Raw genomic sequence first — 21,392 nt, forward strand, 5'->3', positions numbered from 1 at the left:
AGGTTTATGAACATCTGCACCTCAGAGTTGGATCATGAAACAGACTTTTGTTGCCGTTGCTGGTTGAATAAAATGAACAATAAGCTGCTGTCAGAGACTCTTTCACTGATTTCCACCTCCTGACTCAGACGTCTGACTCCAACCCCCCGACCAATCGGTGGCCTGTAATGTGATGACATCACAGCCCGACTCAGCAGCTTAGAACCTATGCAGAATAGTTACAGAAAAGTATCTACTCGGCACGTTAGACCCCTGGTGGAAAAGCGTAAACCCGGGGCGAGGTGAGTTGAGTCGTGCTGAGTAGGTACTAGTGGAAAAACGCCACAAGTGTCTTCAGGTCCACAAAGTGAAGGTGTTTATGCCACTGAAGAGACCCAGGATGAAGACGACAAGAACAAAGGCCAATGTGTCTGTTTCTAAACTGTATGTAAACATCTGGTTGCAGCTGTCGCAAATGAAATAACAAATGTAACAGAGCAGTCTGAAGTGCAGAGATGTCACGGATGATCCCCAGTACGTCAAAATGACTCCGGCCACCATCTGAGCTTCTCTGTAGGTCTCATGCATCATGAACAGGACTCCGTCTTTAGGGGGCTTTTAGTCTCTTTTCATATGCAATTTGCAGCCAATCACAGATTTTATTCTGCCCTCTGACTGAGTCCTCCTCCTGAGCCACACCTGCAGTTCCTCACGTTCCCCAGCAGGTGTCACCACTTTGACTTCAGACATCTGCCGCACAACTGCTTCAGTCAGCTTCTCTCCAGCCGTCACCATGACTTCCGGCTGCTAATGTGATTAATGCAATAGAGGGAATGTGCTTGATGTCACAGATGGGAATTAACAGCAGGTTACGCCCACTGAGTGTCAGAAAGACTGAGTGTCAGAAAGACTGAGTGTCAGAAAGACTGAATGGCAGCGTAAACTTTCAGTTTGAGCAACTGGAAAACATCTAAAATGGGAAAGAGCTGTTGTGCGATCGACTGTACTCATAGATTTAACAAGAAATCTGAGTTATCGTTTTACAAACTGCCAAAAAATAAGCCTAAGAGAGACAAATGGATCGCTGCAATTCACAGAAACAACTGGATTCCAGACATTTGTGGTTCCCATTTTGTATCAGGTAATGTTGGATTTTTGGGTAGCTAACGTTAAACGGTTAAATCATAAAGTTCGGTGTTAGAAATTAAGTACATATAAATATCAGGAATCTGGATTGGTGGCCAAATATTAATGTCCATGGAAAACTGGTTCTTGGTAACTGTACCAAATATTAATGTCCATGGACCACTGGTTCTTGGTAACTGTACCAAATATTAATGTCCATGGACCACTGGTTCTTGGTAACTGTACGGGTCACTGTCAAGTCCAACTGACTTTAATTTAAGCCGATAATCAGCTGTTACTCCGTCTTCTCCACTAGTTGCAGCTGTCTTTGCTGATGTTTTGCCACTCAGTGCAGTAAGGGGGCTGGTCCAGTGGGGAAGTGACGTCAATGCATACCCTCTATAGAAAACTGACCCCTGACACGAGGGACCAGCAGTGTGACTTCACTTTTTGCTAAAACAGGAGTTTGAACCTGCACGATCTGAGCGTTTTGCAGGAAATACAGACACTGAGCTGGTTAGCGTGTGCAGTGGCGACGCAGAGATCCAGGGACCCTGCTGTGTTTCTCACACATGTCTGTTGTGATTTACCAAATAAAACAGGACACTAAAACTGCAGAAACATGGCTCCCATGTTTTTGCCACATGGCATTTTTATTACTCTTGAAAAAAAAACAAAAAGATGAATCTGGCTTGTTTGCGCCCGCTGCTCGGCTCATGTCCGCTAAGACTTCCCCTTCTTCACCTTCTTGATCAGGTTTTCGTTGAGGCTCTTCAGGTTCTTGTTGCGGCTGTCGAGGCGGACCAGCCACTCCCCCCGCAGCCTGAAAACACACACACCAGGACTGAGTTGGCCTGTGCTACGAATGCTAGAGGAGGAGCAGCAGGGAACGGCAGACCTCTGAGTCAGCAGGACAGCATGTTACAGCAGGGTTGTTGAAAGTGTGAAAGAGCAAGATTTTGAGTCCTAAACAGTTGAACTTCACCATGTAAAGATGGGGATGAATTTGACCTACAGGGTCATATGAAATCAGTCTTCTGCAGATGCACATGTCAGGTTTGGTCCAACTACATAACCCAAAGACTAGTTCAATGTGAGTAAAATAAGATAAAAACCCAGAGAAGCAGTCAATGTCCTATGGAAGAGTATTAGGGCCAGGCAGGAGAAAAATAGAAATAATATTTTAGAGGAAGATTTTTTTTCATTGTGCACTTCGAGAAAAAAGTTGAAATGTCGAGAAAAAAGCCGAAATGTCGAGATTAATGTTGAAGTACAATTTCAGGAATAAAGTTGAAATGTTGAGAAAACAGAAAATTTCCACTTTATTCACGAAATTTCCACTTTATTCATGAAATTGTATTTCAACATTATTCTCGACATTTTGACTTTTTTCTCGACATTTGGACTTTTTTCTCGAAGTGCACAATAAAAAAAAAATCTTCCCCACTTAAATATTTTTTCTCCTGCATGGCCCTAATGCTCTTCCGTAATGTCCAAGACAAGTCTGGTGAAAGGTGAAGAAAATGTGATCAACGGGAAGTACAAGGAGCAGAGAGAGAAACCCCAAGGAGGCATTTTGAGACGTTGAGTTGAGTCAGCCTGGTTTGCAGTTTTCCCGTGTGTTTTAATGTGAAGGCGACTGCAGTTTGGGACCGATGTTCTGTCATCCAGGTCGGGGTAACGCCTCTGAAAGAAACAGGAAACCTTCAAGTGCGGTCCAGTCGGGGCAGCGGCGGTGAGCTCATGCCAAGTGCTTCATGTCTGCAGCAGATCTGGTGTCCTGGCGACAGCTGGGCTGTTATCACAGTCAGATGAGTCTTCACTTTATCTGCCCACCAATCCCAGACACACCAACGCTCACGGCGTCCAGCTCTGCACCGTCTACTGCAATTTATGTGTAGCTGCAACTTTTCAAGGCACTTTTTCATAGGCCTGTGTTGAAAAGATTGATTTTCCGATTCTAAATCGATTCTCATATTAATTCCTAAAAATCGATTCATATGTCTAAAGATCGATTTTTTTAATTAATATTACATTACAACTTTTTTTTTTTTTTGTTTAAGCCCAAAAAAGGATTTTTTTTTTTTTGTTTTGTTGGACATGAGAATAACTGGTGCCATTTTTTTGCCTTTAAATATGTTTAAAGATATGAAAACAATAAAGTTTTCAGTTATAATTGCATAAATTGTCTATATTTCTTTTCTTTATAGGCCTATACTGTCTTGGGGTTACATTAGCATGAAATGCTAAAAAAAAAAAAAAAAAAAAAAAAAAAAACAACCAAATTCTCATAAATGGGAAAAAATGAAACCGATATCATCCGGCCGTACCTCTATTTGCTGCCCTGGATCTGTTTGGTAATTCTGACTCATACGATGTTTCTGTTTGCAGTTCTATCAGCATTCTGGGAGCTGATTGGTCCTTACAGCATCATTAGCTGCAATACTTGCTGTTGAATCTCAATATAATACTAGTATTCATATGTTGCAGAACTACAGTCATATAATTCAGGCAACAGCTGAAAAAACATTTTTAGGATGCTTTCACACCTGTCCCGTTTGGAGCATTTGTTCCGAAACAGGGAGCGTTTCCCCCTAAAGATCGGTTCCTTTGGTATATGTGAACACAGCAGTTGCGCTGGGATGCGGCACAAAACAAGCGAGCCGAGATCCTAGGAGAGCTGGTCTCGGCCCGATTCCATTCCAGACCTGGAGCAGGGCGTTTTTTTTATTTGGACTGAGAACATAATGGACACAGCAACTCCATTCATTGTGTATGTGCTACCGGCACAAGGAGAAGAGTCGGCGCAGACATATATCCAGTGCCTGATACGAAAACCTGCTGCAATCAGATGGTGGCTTACCAACCTTTGCACACAGATGTAAAACTTTGTTCCACTTGACTAAACAGCCTCCCGATGATACAGAAAACCATGAAGGATCGTTTGAATGACACTTTCACTTTTTTATAGGGCGACCTTTGTCACTGCCCTGAAAAGCAGATCATATACCAAATGCTTGCTTGTGGACGTCTGCGTTTCCAGCAGGTCAGATCTGCGTCGAAAGTGCAACGTAACCAGGTCTGACCTGCTCACATTTCCATCTGGATTTTACAACAGTTTTAAAGGTGCTTGTCTGACACAAAGCCGACATGTTCAGCCTCCTGCAGCAGAGCGTCTCAACATCTTTGTATAGCACATAATTGGATATAGTTAGTCTCTCATACATAGACATACTTCCTGAAGCCTGCATAAGCACGATGAATGTATGAAAATAACCTCTAAATCCAGCCTGTGTGTTTCCATGTTTTCTGCCAGCTTCTAACACTCACGGCTGCCAGACTGCACATCTCGTCTCTCAGCAACACATTTTTCCAGGCTCTGGTCAGATCACACGTATCGCCCACAATTAGTGGGGACTAGAGTCGGGGTTAACGACGACCACGGTGGAGGGCCGTGGAGCTTGGGGTCATTGGTAATAGATAGTCGGGGGATTAGGAGGTACACGGTATTGATAGGAGGGGGATTAGGGTACAGGGTAATGGATAGCAGGGGATTTGGTGTGGCAGGCTGCGGGGTTAGTGTGAGGTAAAGGGTGTTAGGAGAGGAGAGGGCTGGAGTTAGAAGGGATGCGGTTAATCGCTGGTGTAACACCATGAGGTGAAGGCTTCATTAGGGAATGTTCTGTATGACAGCGACCTGAGATCTAACTGTTATGCAGAGGACGAGCTGCCTGTTTTCAAATATTAACACAAGACAGACCAAGCAAGGACGAGAAAGCACAGGTTCCACCGTGGCTGTTAGATGCTAGGTTTTTTAAACATGTGGCAATTCATCATGAAGTACACCAAACCATTCATCATGGAGTTAATCTCCCTTCGGGAAGTTTTTTTTTTTTTGCAACATGGTGCTGTGCCGTACGAAGAAAAGAAGGTTCCAAAACCACTCTTCAGAAAAGCTATGGATGATATCGCAGTCCGTCTGTCTAGACCGGGGGTCGGCAACCCGCGGCGCTAGAGCCGCATGCGGCTCTTTAGCGCCGCCCTAGTGGCTCCTGGAGCTTTTTCAAAAATGTTTGACCTTTTTTTTCCTTTTTTTCTTCTTTTTTTCTCTTTATTTTCTTTTTTCTCCTTTTTTTCTTCTTTTTTTCTTCTTCTTTTCCTTTTTTTTCTCTTTTTTACTTCCCTTTTCTTTCCTTTTTAATCTTGACATTTCAAAATTTTGACTTTTTTCTCGACATTTCCACTTTTTTCTCAACATTTCCACTTTTTTCTCGACATTTCCACTTTTTTCTCAACATTTCCACTTTTTTCTCGAGTTTGTAGTTCAACATTAATCTCAACATTTCCACTTTTTCTAGACATTTCAACTTTTTTCTCAACATTTTGACTATTTCCTCGACATTTCGACTTTTTTCTCGACATTTCGCCTTTCGCCATTTGTCTTCATTCTAAGGCTTATACAAGATTTTTCATTTTTTGCGGCTCCAAAACATTAATTCAATTCTTTTTTTGCACTTTTATAGCCATCAATTAGTGCTTGATTGGTAGTTGCAAGAAATTAATTGTCAGTGCTAAAAATCAGGCAAAAGATGGATTTTATTCTGCATGATGTGTTTTTTTTCATGAGGGTATGAGAAATTGTAGCATCGGAGAAGGTTTCCAATTAAAAGTCTGACATAAAGATGAAGTGGATCAATTATCTCGGGCTCCCAGAACCTTTTCTGTGAACAGCGGCGTATTTGTCCATCGTGTGAGAGGACGAGATCAGTTCAGGCTGCAGTCCATCTGAGGAATCTGATCATTAGTGATCGTCATTTCTGAGACCTTTAACATTCAGACTGTTAGTAAGGGTCGAGTGTGTGTGTGTGTGTGTGTGTGTGTGTGTGTGTCCTGGTATGCTCTGCAACCTGCTGAGAGACGAGGACGTTTGTAATCACAGTCTGTTTTTAGATGCGTCTATTTGTCCGCTCACATGTCCACCACAAATGAAACCGCATTCATCTTGGATGTGGTAAGGGACCGGGATGGATCAGGGGTCAGGAAAGAACTCTCCGTGTGGTGTCGAGCTGGCAGGACGGGCTGTCCAGAAATCTGGTGTTTATCTATCTGCCGCCCTCCAAACAGCTGGTGGTTATAGAGGACGAGTTGCAGCAATTATAAAAACAAGGCGAGAACATTTTAGACATTAAAAACATTTGTAGCATTGTTTCAGGGAATTCAAAGATGCTCAGACACAGTATCTGCAGCTCTTATGTCAGATTACTTTAATGTTGGTACTGGCACTCCAGTAAATTCGTTTTCAATTAAATTTCTATTCCCATAAATCCGTGCAGTGCTGTTAAGAGCTTTACGGTATCTGCCGCTGTCATTGTTGCCACAACAGAGAAGCTAAGATGGAAATCCCAGATGCATGCAGCACCATTTCAGTTTGAACGTGAACAAGTTAATATGATTTGATGAAGAAAAGTTCGGAAATGGATAACAAAAAGGTGGAGATGCACGTGACGCCTAAAAAAACCATGGGCGCGAGGGACATTGACGAGTGATTAGCTTAATCCCCAACGTTCAATCACGGCAACGTGATTGAACGTAAAGGGAACCCAGTGACAGTCTCTGAGAAGGAGAATCCTCTTTCTCTGCATAAAAATAGCAACTGAACTAACAATATTAAATAAACATGACTAGATATTTAATCATCTATAGTACATAGGGCTGGGCGATTTTGGACAAAAATAAAATCCCGATTTTTCTCTCTGAAAACCAGATTTTCGATTTCGATTTCGATTTTTTTGGTAAAACTACAAAAGACTATGGAATAAATTGTTTAAAATATTTTATCTTTATTTTTAAAGAAAAATAGCAAACAAATTTCCCTATTGGGAATGAAGTGCAATTGAAAGATACTGTAAATCCTCCTTGAGTTTAGTAAAGTGACAACATTTACAATTTTCTTGACCAAAGATGACTAGACGAGCTCTGTCTGTAATGCAGCTGGCTGCAAAAAAGGAAAATCGATTTTCTGATGATCCTTTTTTAACATCGATTTTGATTAATAAATCCGATTTAGATTTAAAATCGATTAATCGTACAGCCCTAATAGTACATAATAAATGGGTCTTGGTGTGTTGAGGACGATGCTAAAAACCAGCATTGAATGGCTGTGACTGCATTAAAAACCCACCTGATTCTGGGATGAACATCACTGCATAAGCACACAGTTTTCCCTGCCATCCACAAATATCGGTGTAAGCTTTACCCTGACAAGAAGCCATGTGTTAACAAGATCCAGAAATCCTGTGCTCCCTTCTCGGCCAAAGACCATTTGAGGTGATGTGGAAAACTGTGAGACTACATACCGCATCCCAGGGCCGGATTTAGTGAGGCCCACTAAGGTGGGCAGACTGAAATGTAGGGTGGGCGATGAAAACATTTTGGGGGGTCAAACCCCCGAAATGCATAGAAAACTATGCTATCATCATATCAGTTCATCTATCTTCTCCTTCTTTGACCAACAGTATGCCAACCCAATTTCCCTTCTTGACACTCCCCTCTGCATTTACCCGGGCTTGAGACCGGCTAATAGGACACTGGCTTGTGCCCTGTTGAGGCTGCATTTATTTTAGTTTTTTGCTTTTTCTTTTTTTTTTTATCAATCAATCGTACCCTACGGCGTAGGCTCTGCGTGGATTTAAAAGCTCCCGCGGCACTGGCAGGCTGGTGGCTCCAGAGCCTGCACGGCACCGCAGCACCGCCACCCGCACCAGCGCTCTCCGCCCTCGCCGGGATGGAGAGAGGCGTCTCAGAGGCTTTTGCTTATAGGCTTAAAGAAGCGATGCATGTCGGCGAATTGGCAATGTCGCTCTCTTTCTTGATACCAGCAGAGTGGGCAGACGGGAGCACCGAGGCAGTGATTATAAACTTTATTTTCTTTTAGACAAAAAAACATTGAAACGTATTTTGTCATTTTCTGTGTTTGAGCATGTAGAACTCCTGATTGGTGGATCTGTTGCTGGAGGCGTGGTTATGTGTAGGGGGTTTTCGACACGGCTCATTCATCCTCAGTGTGTGCTGTCTGCTGTTCTGAACTTCTCTGCTCATTTTGCTGGGACGTCGGTTCCTCCGCCGAGACACAACTTTTGCGGTATGCGTTCATTGTTGTCTAAAAATGATGCGCAGTGCCCACCCAATCAGAAACGGTACAGATATTCTGTGATATTTTTTTTATATATATAAAAAAATAAAATGATAAAAAAATAAAGGATCCCCATAACTTTGATTGGGTGTGCAGGACACACGTTTGGGTGGACACAGCCCACCCTTGCCCCCCCTAAAACCGGCCTCGCCGCATCAACTTTACAAGCAAGGCCTCACAGTAGAGAGCCCACCTGCTGAAAATGCCCTCCTGCAGTCCAGACTTGTCATAATCTACAGGAAACTTTTGCTACTGCATGAAGCAAACTATGATAGAGAAGATCTGGGACTGCTGAGCAGCTTCAGTCCTGTAACAGACAAGACAGGGACAACTCTCCCATCAGAGAGCTCCATTAACTGGTGGAGAGTTGAGGAAAGCTAAAAAAACACCTTTCTGGAACGTTCCACCTCCCAAAGTCCTCTGAGATGGAGAAGTGTGCTGTAGTGAGCATCCACATGTATTTATTAATTTATGATTTATTATGGGAGATCAAAGATATGGGGGTATATTACTGTCTTTAATCAAGAACATGTTTGATGTGAAAACATTAATCTGTGTTTTTGCTTCCAGGTTCTATGCTGCTCTCTCTCAAAACACAGAAAGTCCCTGCTTGTGTGCAGAAACGACATTTTTGTCCTCAGAACGGCCGTTCTGCTTTCAAATCCACTGCTGCATTCAATTATGTTGCTGTCCTGGATCGTCCCGGTGAAGAATCTCGCTAGTGGTAGAAAGTAGGGGTGTATTGGGATTGGCCCTTAGTGTCCTCAGTTCCTAAACGCTTAATGAGGGTTAAAGGGCAAGAAGATGTAGCACCGTGGTAATCTGTCCCGGGCTTATTGAAACTTGCTATAGACGTCAAATTAAAAACGTGTGAATATTTTCAAAAAATACTTAATACTTAGTTTTTGATTAAGTAAAAATTGTAAACTTAAATTAAATAAAGGTCAAAACTGATTTGAAAATCATATGTTTTGGTTTTATTGATGTTTTGCACTAGGTCCCACAATATATATATATATATATATATATATATATATATATATATATATATATATATATATATATATATATATATATATGTGTGTGTGTGTGTGTGTGTGTGTGACTTTACTAACTTTTCAAGCGCGCTCTTGTTCATCCTCTTCTCCTCATTCTCAACATCTTGACACTCGGTGTTGATCCTGTCCTCCCAGAGTGACTTGATCTGCAGCCGATCGTGTACCAGAGCCACGTTCATCTGCAACACAGATAACCCCACAGAGACACTCTCTTATCATGTAAATCAGCCTCCAGGGAGCAGCAAAGGGAACAGCCACGCACAGTGTCTGCCCGGCTTAACAGAGTCTTTGCATACTCTGCTCTGATGCCACCACCAGCACACTAGTGGTCTCTCAGTCCTTATCCTCAAGTAACACTGCCCTGCACGTTTCTGGCATTTTCTTTCAGCAGTCACATAAACAGATCGTGTCATTTGCTTGGCACCAAGGTCTGCAAATCTGTCGATGACCCCCTATTTTGAGCGAGGTATGTGGAGCAGGGAAACATCTAAAGTATGCAGGTTCTGCCTCGGAAAGAAGGAATGATGGAAACTTTTTATTTTCTGATTAGATTCAGTCCAATGGCATTTGTGACATCCAAAAGCTCTTATCTGCAAAATAATCTAGAAAATGGGGTGTCGGTCATGAGATGCACATGTGTAACCGGGCTGTGTCCAAAGCCTCCACTTTTAGCCATGCCAGAGTCCAGAGTACTGGTCCAGAGTGCTGGTACTCAGGCGAGCCAACCCAACCACACGTTAGTGTAGCTGTGGATGCTCCATGTTGCATGGCAGCGTTATCCAAAACTACTGTAAATGTAACAACATAATAATGCGTTTGATGATGCGTACGTAGCAGCAAACATGCTAAGCACGTTCTGTAACGACCAAATATGTTTAATATCATATATTTCAAATCATCTGTGAATGATATATTGTAATTTTCTAATTAGATCTCTGCAGATCCTTGTAATCAAGTTTCCAAAAATAAATTCATCTGGCGACTATTTATGTACATGAAATTCATGGTGTGAGCCAAACTGTGCACAGCTGCAGTGATGGACAGCTGTCTCATCAAATATTTGCTTTGTTGGGTCGGGGTCTGTATTTTAGTCGTTCTTGACAAAAGAAAAAATATTAATAAAATAATCATAATAAATATTAGATGTGTTTCCTTATCATTTTCAGAATTATTTTATTATTTGTCTTTTTCCTTTCTTATTTTCTTGGAAGCATATGCTGGCATGTGTTCTCATATGTACATGCAATTTTTTATTTGTTTATTTTTTATTTCCTATTTTGTTGATTTTATTTGTTTTCTTTTGTTTTTGCTTTTTCTTAAATTATAAAGCAGGTATTCTTTGCACAAATTTGTATTACTTGATGCACAAACATGTTGTAATGAAGAAATAATGTTAATAAAAAAAAATATAAAGAAAATAAAAATAAAATAATAATAATAATAATAATAATAATAATAATAATAATAATAATAATAATAATAATAATAATAATAATAATAATAATAATAATCGAATTGGTAAAGCATCAGAGTTGTTTTGGAGACTGGAGCCAACCACTGCACCAGATAAAGGTCACCATTAAACCAGCACTAAAATAGCAGTAAACCATCAATAAACCAGCACTACACCAGCATTAAACCAGCACTTAACAAGCACTAAACTTGCACTTAACTAGCATTAACCAGCACTAAACTAACATTAAATCAACACTAAACCAGCACTAAACTAGCACTAGCAATACTCAAATATAAGAAAGTAGACTTATTATATGTTGTACTTTAATGTTTTTCTGTCTGAAGTCACAGAAAGAGAAAAGACAAACCTTCAGCGTCAGCTGATCGTCCAACAGCCTTCCAGTGTGACGACACTTTGACTGAGATTGTGAGTGTGATGTTCAGCCACCGCACCTCCCACCCCTCACATGCACCCAGAGATGGATGTTTCACAAGTGAGCGCTGAGGCACACACTAAATCTTATCATGTGCTACACAAACATCGTCCTAGTGTGAAACTGGAGTCATGTTGATGAACAGCAGGGGATGAAGAGATTTACTGGTCAGTGAAGTTTATAATTAGTTTCAAAATCTGCCTGCAGGCAACTTCTGTTTTAGACATAATCACGTAGGTCCAAGTTTTAGTTCAAACCCACAGATATTCAGGGTGATAAGGAACAATGGACCGATGGAAGAACAGTAGACAACTCAGTTTCATTTGATTGATACTGTATTATAGCATCTACATGTGTATATCTGTGTGGTTGTTTGTCTCTAGAGTTGACCCTGGCGTGTACTGGCGACCCGTCCGGAGGGTACCGGCCTCTCATCTGAGCCGGGACCGGCTCCAGCAGACCCTGTGTAGGATCAAGTGGGCTTAGAAAATGGAAGAATGTATGGTCATTTTTGGAAAAAGTAGATTCATCCACTTGGCTCCTTTAGGATTTTAATTAACATTTCACTAGCAAGGACCACGCCATCAACAGGATACGTTTAAATGATTTATTGATACGAAGATGATGACGATGACGATGACGATGACGATGACGATGGTGATGATAATGGCGATGGCGATGACGATGATCTATGGATCGGTCGATGCGTTGTGGGGAAGCTGGTAGGGAATCCGCCGCAGCGCCCGGGCAACGACGAACCCCCAAAACCGTGGATTATTTAAGGAGATGAGATTGAGCGGATCTGAGGTCGCTAAAATCTGAGCGAATGTAGCGATGATAGTTGGGAGGACCATCGGCCCATGAGCTGTATTAGGTGCTCTGGGATGTGTAGCAGGAGGCTGAAGTGGCGGCTCCGATCCTAAGGAGTGACCGGAGTAGTGCGTTGGGGAGATGCCAGATAAAGAGAGTATATGACGGAAGCGATGGTGAAACCAGAAACTGGTGACGACTGTCCTGACTCGGACGCAAGGATCTGTCGAAGATGTGCTCTGTGTTTTCCAGGAAGACAAGTAGTTGGCCAGGGTCTCGAAGTATTCAGGGGTGATGATGGCGATGAATGATGATGGCGATGATGATGGCGATGATGATGGCGATGATGATGGCGATGATGATGGCGATGACGAAGGCGATAACGATGACGATGCCAATGATGATGGCGGCGAAGAAGATGGCAATGATGATGGCGATGAATGATGATGGCGATGATGATGGCGATGATGATGGCGATGACGATGATGATGATGGCGATGATGACGGCGATGATGATGGCGATGACGAAGGCGATGACGATGACGAAGGTGAAGACGATGGCGATAACGATGCCAATGATGATGGCGATGAAGATGATGGCAATGACGATGATGATCTATGGTTCGATCGATACGTTGTGGTATTCGTTTGCACGCTCTGAGGGCCATCCTGCTGCGAACCATCTGCCATCGTAAAAAGCCCCCAAAACCGATTGAAGGAGCAGCATCAGTGTATGATTGATGTCGTGGGGGTGAGCCAGTTGGTCATCATGAAGAAAGTGATCCCCTTCCAGGTGGCAAGGAGGTTGAGCCACAACGAAGCTCGGCACGGCTCGAGTTGTCTGGGAAAATGGGAGACAAGAGAGATGGAACAGCGGAAGCGATCGACGGCAAGTGGGAGATGAAGGCCCGCCCTTGGGGAATAATGCGCATGGCAAAATTGAGGTGGCCCAGGAGGGAGAGGAGTTGGCGTTTGGTGCAGCCTGGGGCTAAGAGGAATTAAGAAGACCGATAAATAAGAAGACCGATTCGGTTGAGCTTTTCGGTTGGAAGAGAAGCCTGAAACAGATCCGTATCGAGAGTGATACCGAGGAATTCGAGGGAGGTGGAGGGGCCCACCGTTTTCTCAGCGGACAATGGAACCCCGAGTTCGGAGAAAACGGAAGTCAGGGTGACCAGGCCAGAAGCGGGTGGCGATGAGAGAGGGGTAACGATGAAGAATCATTCAAGAGATGGACGAGGAAGGAATGCCGTGGTTGTTGGTGAGGATCCAGCAGAGGGCCTCTGAAGGTGTCGAAAAGTTAGGGGCTGCTCTTGCAGCCGAAGGTGAGCCTGACTGCAAGTAGTATGCACCTCGCCAGCAGACGCTGAAGTACACCAGCCCGGAAGCGGGTGGTGATGAGAGAGGGTGCCAGAAACCCTGGCCGGATCTAGCGGCTGTAGTTGATGGAGGTGGGCTGAGGGGGGGCAGTGGCATCCCGGTGCCAGTAACCCCGGCTGAAGTTAGCTGTTGTAGGTGCTGGAGGTGGATTAGGTGCTGGAGGTGGGCTGAGGGGGGCAGTGACATCCCGGTGCCAGAAACCCCGGCCGGATCTAGCTACTGTAGTTGGGGGAGGTGGGCTGGGGGGGGCAGTGACATCCCGGTGCCAGAAACCCCAGCCGGATCTAGCTGCTGTAGTTGGTGGAGGTGGGCTGAGGGGGGCAGTGGCATCCCGGTGCCAGAAACCCCAGCCGGATCTAGCTGCTGTAGTTGGTGGAGGTGGGCTGGGGGGGGCAGTGGCATCCCGGTGCCAGAAACCCCAGCCGGATCTAGCTGCTGTAGTGGCATTCCGGTGCCAGAAACCCCAGCCGGATATAGCTGCTGTAGTGGCATCCCGGTGCCAGAAACCCCAGCCGGATATAGCTGCTGTAGTGGCATCCCGGTGCCAGGGACCTTGGGGAGGGAGGGAGGAGATTGCTGGTGTGGGTGGAAATCCGACCTGCGACGACAGCTATGGGCTGATCCGGATTGTCCGCGTCCTCTTCCCTCCGATGGCAGAGGTGGGCTGGAAAGGCTGGAAGATGGTGAGCTGCTGTGATGCCGGATATTCAGAAGGGATGAACCTGGTGGAATGTGGACGACTGAAGAGACGGAAGTTTCTGGGCGGCTGTCGGGCTCGGGAGAGCGGTATTTTTTGGGCACGGCGGCGGCTGAGGAGTTTGCCTCCTCCGAAACATGGCGGGGTGTGTTAGCATCCCGGTGCTAGTAACACCGCTGAGTTAGCTGTTGTAGGTGCCGCGAGTGGGCTGGGGGGGGTGCTAGTGGCCCCGGCTGAGTTAGCTGTTGTAGGTGCTGGGGGTGGGCTGGGGGGGACTAGCAACCTGGTGCTAGTTATCCCGGCCCCGAAGTTAGCTGTTGTAGGTTTGTTTGCGCAGGTTTGGCCGGAACCGGAGAAGTGCGGGAAGCGAAAGCGTTGGGATGACTGGGCGGCGGGACCAGCCGCGGACAGGGCGAAACGAGCAGCTGCCCGCGGGGCCGGAACGAGTCGAGGAAGAAAACCGGGCCGAAATGCGGTGGGAGGGAGGCCAGGCACTGGCCGGAACTGGGGAAGGTCGGGAAGCGAAAGCGTTGGGATGACGGACGGCGGGATTAGCTGTGGACGGGGTGAAATGAGTAGTTGCCTGCGGGGCCGGGACGGGTTGAGGAAGGAAACTGGGTTGAAATGCGGTGGGAGGGATGCCGGGTACCGACATCATGATGCCGGTGGCCCCCAACCGAGGTAACCTGTTGGGACTGATGGAGCTGGGAAGCAGACGATCCTGGCAATCCGGTGCCAAGAGCCCCTTCTAGCGCTGGCGGTTGAGGCTGCTGAATGAGCATAGCGGGGGTTTCTAGCATCCCGGTGCTAGTAACCCCGGCTGAGTTCGCTGTTGTAGGTGCCGTGGGTGGACTGGGGGGTTAGCATCCCGGTGCTAGCAACCCCGGCCGGATCGTTGCTGTACTTGCTGGAGGTGGGAGCTAGCAACCCGGTGCTAGCAACCCCGGCCGAAGTTAGCTGTTGTAGTTGCTGGAGGTGGGCAGTGTAGTATGGAATCGTTTATGTTTCCACACGGACGGCTTAAGGTAAAAGACCGCTCATGTGCAGTTGAGGTTCCTGCAATGAGGCAACGTTGTTCGGAGATTATGTTTAACGAGAATGTTAATAAAAGACCTTGTGAGTAAAGGTAATGCTCAACGTCCGGTTTGTACGATCGCTTCTCTTTTACTATTGCGGTCTACGGGAAAAGCTTTCGGGGCCCCATGGGATGAGGGATGGGATTTTTTTTTTTTTTTTTTGCGCGCAGTACCGCGGCTGGCCACTGGAAAATCGTCTGAGTGCGATCCCTGGGGGTCGACGTCACGGCGCGCCATCGGAGTTGGCGTGATGACGTCATCCGGAAGAGCGCAGGTGTCGGCGGGGCTGATGGCATGGCAGGCTGGCATGAGATGGTTGAGAAGTTTTTTCTTTTTTGTCCATGCGGTGAAAAGGGGCTCCTCCACCAGGCGGTGGCCCTATGGAGGGTGGCGACGGTCCAGCCCGAAACACCTGCAGAAGGCGGGCCGTCGGGGCCCCCGCCGGGCGTGGCGAGACCGCCGATGACCGAGGCGGGCCAGGAGACAGGGAGGACGCCATGGCGGGCTGCCGCAATACCGGATGTTAAGGAGAGATGGACCGGACGGGATGGATCACTCACCGGGTTGGTGGACCGGGATAACCGCGGGCTCCGCGCGTGGCTGAGAGAGAGAGGAAAAAAGGGTTTTGAGATACACGTGCGCAGCGGAATAAACCGCCGCCAGAGCGGCAGCTGACGGCGCAACGGGTTGACAGCGAGGAGACACGGGAGAGGAGTCGGGGACCCGCGGCCTCGGGATCTCGATCGGCTGGTGTTTGCTGGTGATCTCCTGCAAGCAGATCGTTGTCCGATGGTGATCGACACGAGATCCATGCCGGCCGTCGGACCCCGCCGGAGCGTGGCAACGCCGGGACCGGTGGATTGCGCACCTGCGGCGCTTCCGGCATGGCACGGCTGAAAGTTTTTTCTCCTCCGGATCTTGATCAGCTGATGTTTGCTGATGATCCCCTGCAAACAAGTCTCATCCGATGGCGATAAAGACACGAGATCCATGCCTGAATGGGTGAGTAACGATCTGAGATACGAGCGTGTAGTAGTGTTGTCGTGCTTGCGGTTCTGGTTCGGAGAACGAGAGCGAACGTGCTGCAGAGACGAGAGCGAGTGCATAGAACGAGAGCGAAGAGGAACTGAGGGTTAGGCTGGTATTTGAAGGTTTGCCGGAAGAGGCGTGGTGCCGGAGGAGGCGTGGTTGAGGCGTGGTCCTGCTCCCGAAATTCGCTTGTTAAGCTCCAATTAATCCCCCGAGTTGAGCTTTGAGTTTAATCTTATGGATCTATTCTGTTATTTTCTTCCCACTTTGCTTTGAGGTTAAATTCAGTTAAATTCCATGTTATTTATATATTCTATTACAAATTCATCTATTACACATAGATGCATCATCCCGCTGCTGCTTCCACATTACTGGGTCTCTGGAAAGCGTCTAGAGATAACATCTGTTGTATTAGACGCTATATAAATAAAATTGAATTGAATTTAATTACACTACAAATAGTCTCCACGTGGTTCCCAGAGACCAGAACATGACCCACCATCAATTATTACATCTACAACTGCAGGTCAAAACTCCCTTTTAGGAGGAAGAAACCTGGACCAGGACCTGGATCATAAGGGGGTAGAAACTCCTGCTGAAGACCAGCCGGGTAGAGGAAGAAAAGAGAGAGAGGAGAGAGAGGATGAAGCTATGACTACTTGCCGTAACAGACTCGAGTTTACACTAACTAGAGGTTTACTAACACTAACTAGAGGTTTACTAACACTAACTAGAGGTTTACTAACACTAACTAGAGGTTGGTGAAACTTCTCATGAAAATAAAATAAATCAAATCAAATCAAAATTTCCATCCTCCTGTGAGTGTTCCCACCTATCAGGCCCTGCCAGTACCTGTGGTCCTGTGCCCTCTCTCTCTCGTTGCCTGTTCATGTGTGCCGTTTCCCAGTGTTGCACATAAATGTAAACACTTGATGCAGTGCACCAGAGTTAGCCTTAGGCTAATTTGCATCTGCAGTCCCTTACCCCCTTTTCTCCTCACCCTGCAGACTATCTGCTGAGGCGTGCCAGTGTTCCCCCCCAGCAGCACCAACACATGACAGTTAACAGTTATCATGCCTGAAGTGACTGGAGTCTATAGAAATGTCAATCATCCAAATCAGCCAAGGGGTTCCTGAAATATTGCCCCAAGCAGCTGATCAATTGCTCCTGATCGGGTGGATAGCACACACACTGAAGAGCTCATCTGATAAAAAACAAAAACAAACCCACAACCGTTAACAGCTGGAAGGAATAAATACATTTCATGACAAATGTGTTTCTTCTGCTTGACGGGTTGTACTCATTTTGATTTAGGTTGGTCATGGCAGTAAATACAGCAAACACAGATATAAAGACGTGTTGTCATGTTCATGGCATCGTTTTAAAAGTCGGATCGCTTTCAGTTTCCACATAGACCGCACTTTTATGGGCAACACACACACACACACACACACACACACACACACACACACACACACACACACACACACACACAAACATGTTTCACGGTGGAGTAATTCCCATAATTCCCACATGTGCTGCGTATCTAAGGTCCCGGCTCGGGCCCAGGCCTGGCTGGACCTGCAGTGATCAAAGAGCGCCTGCTGACGCGGCGCGCCCACAAACAGCCCTGTGATCCAGCACTAACAGGTGATGAGAGGTCAGCAGGCGGTGTCGTGTCTTCAGCTCGTTCTGTGGTTTCTGTAAAGTTTAACAAGCTCCATTTCTTTCCAGTAACTTACACTCCACCCGGCTCAGAGTTAGTGTCCGTGCAGGGATGATTAGCGTTGTAAATGATTCAGTGCGTTTACATGGGAAGTTTAATTCCTCTTTAATTCAGAATTAAAATTCAATAAAAATTACCATGTAAACACCTAATTCCAAATCAAAATGGCCATTCCGAAATAAACTTAATTCCAAGTAAGTGGCTGGTTTATTCTGATTTTAAATCTGAATAGAATAATTCCGCGATCATGTATTCACTCATTCCTCTTTAAATTAATCCCGGTCTTTCTTTCTGCTCGTTCCCTCGCCCGTCTGTCTCCATGACGCTTATATTCCGCGCTGGGCTGGTTTTCCAAACAAAGTTTCAAGATGCAGCACGCAGTAAATGCTGGTCAAGAGCAGAGACCATTCATTCATTCATTCATTATCTTACCCGCTTTATCCCTTGCGGGGTCACGGGGGTCTGCTGGAGCCTATCCCAGCTCATTTCAGGTGAGAGGCAGGGGTTACACCCTGGACAGGTCACCAGTCCATCACAGGGCCACATAGAAACACACAAACCATGCACACAACCACACTCACGCTCACACCTACGGGCAATTCAGAATCATCAATTAACCTAATATGCATGTTTTTGGACTGTGGGAGGAAGCCGGAGTACCCGGAGAAAACCCACGCAAGCACGGGGAGAACATGCAAACTCCACACAGAAAGGCCCTGCCGGGCCTGGGAGTCGAACCGGGGACCTTCTTGCTGTGAGGCAACAGTGCTAACCACTAAGCCACCGTGCTGCCCTTAGCAGAGACCAGTTATTTAATAAATAGAAATCATTAAAAGAACAGATGGAAACAGGAAACATAAAAATTGTGAGCTTTTCAAAGTTGCAGTTAGTTTTTCTTCCACTAGACGTAATTTCCGGTAGACGTAACTTCCGAATTGGATAAAGCCAATCAAACGTTTTTTCCATGTAAACATCAATTCGGAATTACTATTTCCATGTAAACTCGAAAAATTATTAATTCGGAATAGTTAATTCAGAATTAAAAAACATCATGTAACCGTGGCCACTGTTACAGGCAGTTAAAACCATCAAAAACGGCCTGCACTTCACAGTCAGCCTGGAGGGCTGTGATGGAAACACTTGTCTCTTGTATCTGTGGTCGTTTAAACTTGCTGCAGAACTGAAGATTCCTCCCTGCAAGGGGAAAGGTATTTTCAGACCTGGTCATTTCCATCGTTGCAGATCGTTGCTGTGTTTGTGAAGTAAGGAGGAATGATGGGAGATCTGAGAGCTGCGCTGGCAGTGGAAGCAGCCAAGACAGTTTGTAGTTTCTAGGCCTGGTTTTACCATGACAGCGTGCTCAGAAATCAAACTCCAGATCTTCATATATTCACAGCTTGTGTTCTGTTCTTCTGCTTCTTCATCAGCCTGTTGAATAGCACATCTTTTCTTGTTATTATCACACGGTAAATTGCCTGTCTAACCCCTCTGCTTCATTTCTGGAACCAGGATCTGCTCTCTTGGTCTCTCTCTTTCTTCAAGTGCCTTTTCTTTCATCTGAGTTTTAGTTGAATAAGTCACAAATATAATTCCTGCAGGCTTTACAGAGTCCTGCGCTGCAGATTTCAAAAAGTCATTCATGCCCTCCTCCATCAGGATTTTAAAAATACTATAAAGACTAGTTCAAATACATGCTATTTATGAGGCTATAAGCGTTGTGCAATATGTGTTTACTTGGGTTTTAAGGGGTTTGTGCAGTACAGTTATGATGAGATCCTCATATACTGTACATATATATGAACAAAAAGGTTATGTATTTATAAAGAAAGTGTACAAGCAGGACTGTTTGTACAGACATGTCTCTCTGAGTCTCAACAAGAGTCCTTCACATTTCTCATGTATAACGTACCAAGTAACTTTTAAATGATGTGCTAAAGACGTGAGTCTGAACAAATGTTTAATCACCTCTCTAACGTTCAGGACAAGCATGCTCGGTGGTTTTAGCAGCGTTTTAGCAGCAGTTGTGCTCATCAGTCACATGCCGGGCTCTTCGGGGGGTTTTTAGTCTGCGTTAGGGAGAACAGAGCTTCTGTTGCGCTGCAGGCCACGGCCGCTTCACAAACATAAACATGATGTAAGTGTGCAGAGAATGAGTCCTGTCAGTCAGTCCTCACAGGGATGGAAGCGAAGACAGGGGAATGTGTGTTTGTCACCCTGCAACAGCATCACATCACGCCCCAGGGGGGTTGAAATGTCAAGCATGTGTCGTCAGCCAACTGTCACACACAGACAAACATGACTGCTTCTATATTTACGAGGACAGTCGTCCATTCAAACGTGTCTCTGGGTCTCTGCGCCTCCAACCTAAACCCTGAAACCGACCCTGACACCAGCAGTGACACCACCAGCAGACCTCTGAGAGAGACGTTCCAAACCAGGACCAGTAAAAGTGCCCCGCCGTGATTTGATATACCGCTCCTGACACACACACGCACGCACGCACACACGCACACACACACACACACGCACGCACGCACACACACACACACACACACACACACACACACACACACACACACACACACACACACACACTCTGAGGCGTGTGTGGACTAATATTTGCGGTGTGTTGTATTTCCAACATGCCAGCGTCACGCTGGAACCACTGTCAGTCCAGCTGGACCATAAATTATTACACAAGTTCACAAAGAGACACAAGCCATCGTCACGTCACGTAGTTTTGATTTCAGAGAGCCGTGTTCAGTTTATTCCTGTTGTAAACAGGATGTCCATCATTAATCAGCGGCAGCTCTGTCATGTTACTCCCTTCTCCGGGCCTCATTTATATAAGAGTGAGTAGGATTCATACTAAAAGTGTACGTGCGCTCAAAAGCCGAAAATGGCGTGCGCACAAAAAAATCCTGATTTATAAAACCGTGTTCACACACACTTGCACGCAATGTTCTCTTTATAAATCACAGTCCAGCTGGAAGGTTGGGCATGTGAATTTGCCCTTCTACTATGAATGGTCAATGTACTTCATGACTGTTTTTGCATAAGAATGAGCCTGCTGATCAATGGTGTTCACTCAAAAATCATCGCAGGGAAGACCAGAAAGCTGATTTATGAAAACATGACTTTTTTACACCATATAGAGGTTTAACACTGCAGAAAACTCCAACTCTCTGCTAGTGATGGTGCATTTGATCACCTGTCTATTGGCGCTTTTACACTAGTACCTACTCGACTCGACTTGCCACCCCCCCTTTTTGCACTTCTCCACTAGGGGTGGAAGCGGGTGGAGGCGTGCCGAGTAGATACTTTTCTGTAACTATTCTGCCGAGGTTCTAAGCAGCTGAGTCGGCTGTATCTGACATCATCACACTACAGGCCACTGATTGGTCGGGGGGCGAGGCCGTCAGATGTTTGAA

At 45.6% G+C, this 21,392-nt stretch overlaps 1 protein-coding gene across 1 annotated transcript; it reads right to left on the bottom strand.

Annotated features, from left to right (window-relative positions):
- Positions 1 to 1,736: 1,736 nt before the first annotated feature.
- LOC133451199 (protein FAM240B) lies at positions 1,737 to 11,329 on the bottom strand. Its single transcript, XM_061730165.1, has 3 exons — positions 11,178 to 11,329; positions 9,412 to 9,533; positions 1,737 to 1,927 (listed from the first exon to the last, which is right to left on the bottom strand). Exons 2-3 carry the CDS (start codon positions 9,531 to 9,533, stop codon positions 1,828 to 1,830), a joined length of 222 nt encoding a protein of 73 aa, XP_061586149.1. The 5' UTR covers positions 11,178 to 11,329; the 3' UTR covers positions 1,737 to 1,827.
- Between the last annotated feature and the right edge of the window lie 10,063 nt (positions 11,330 to 21,392).

This window comes from Cololabis saira, chromosome 9, assembly GCF_033807715.1.
Source record: "Cololabis saira isolate AMF1-May2022 chromosome 9, fColSai1.1, whole genome shotgun sequence".
Taxonomy (NCBI): domain Eukaryota; kingdom Metazoa; phylum Chordata; class Actinopteri; order Beloniformes; family Belonidae; genus Cololabis; species Cololabis saira.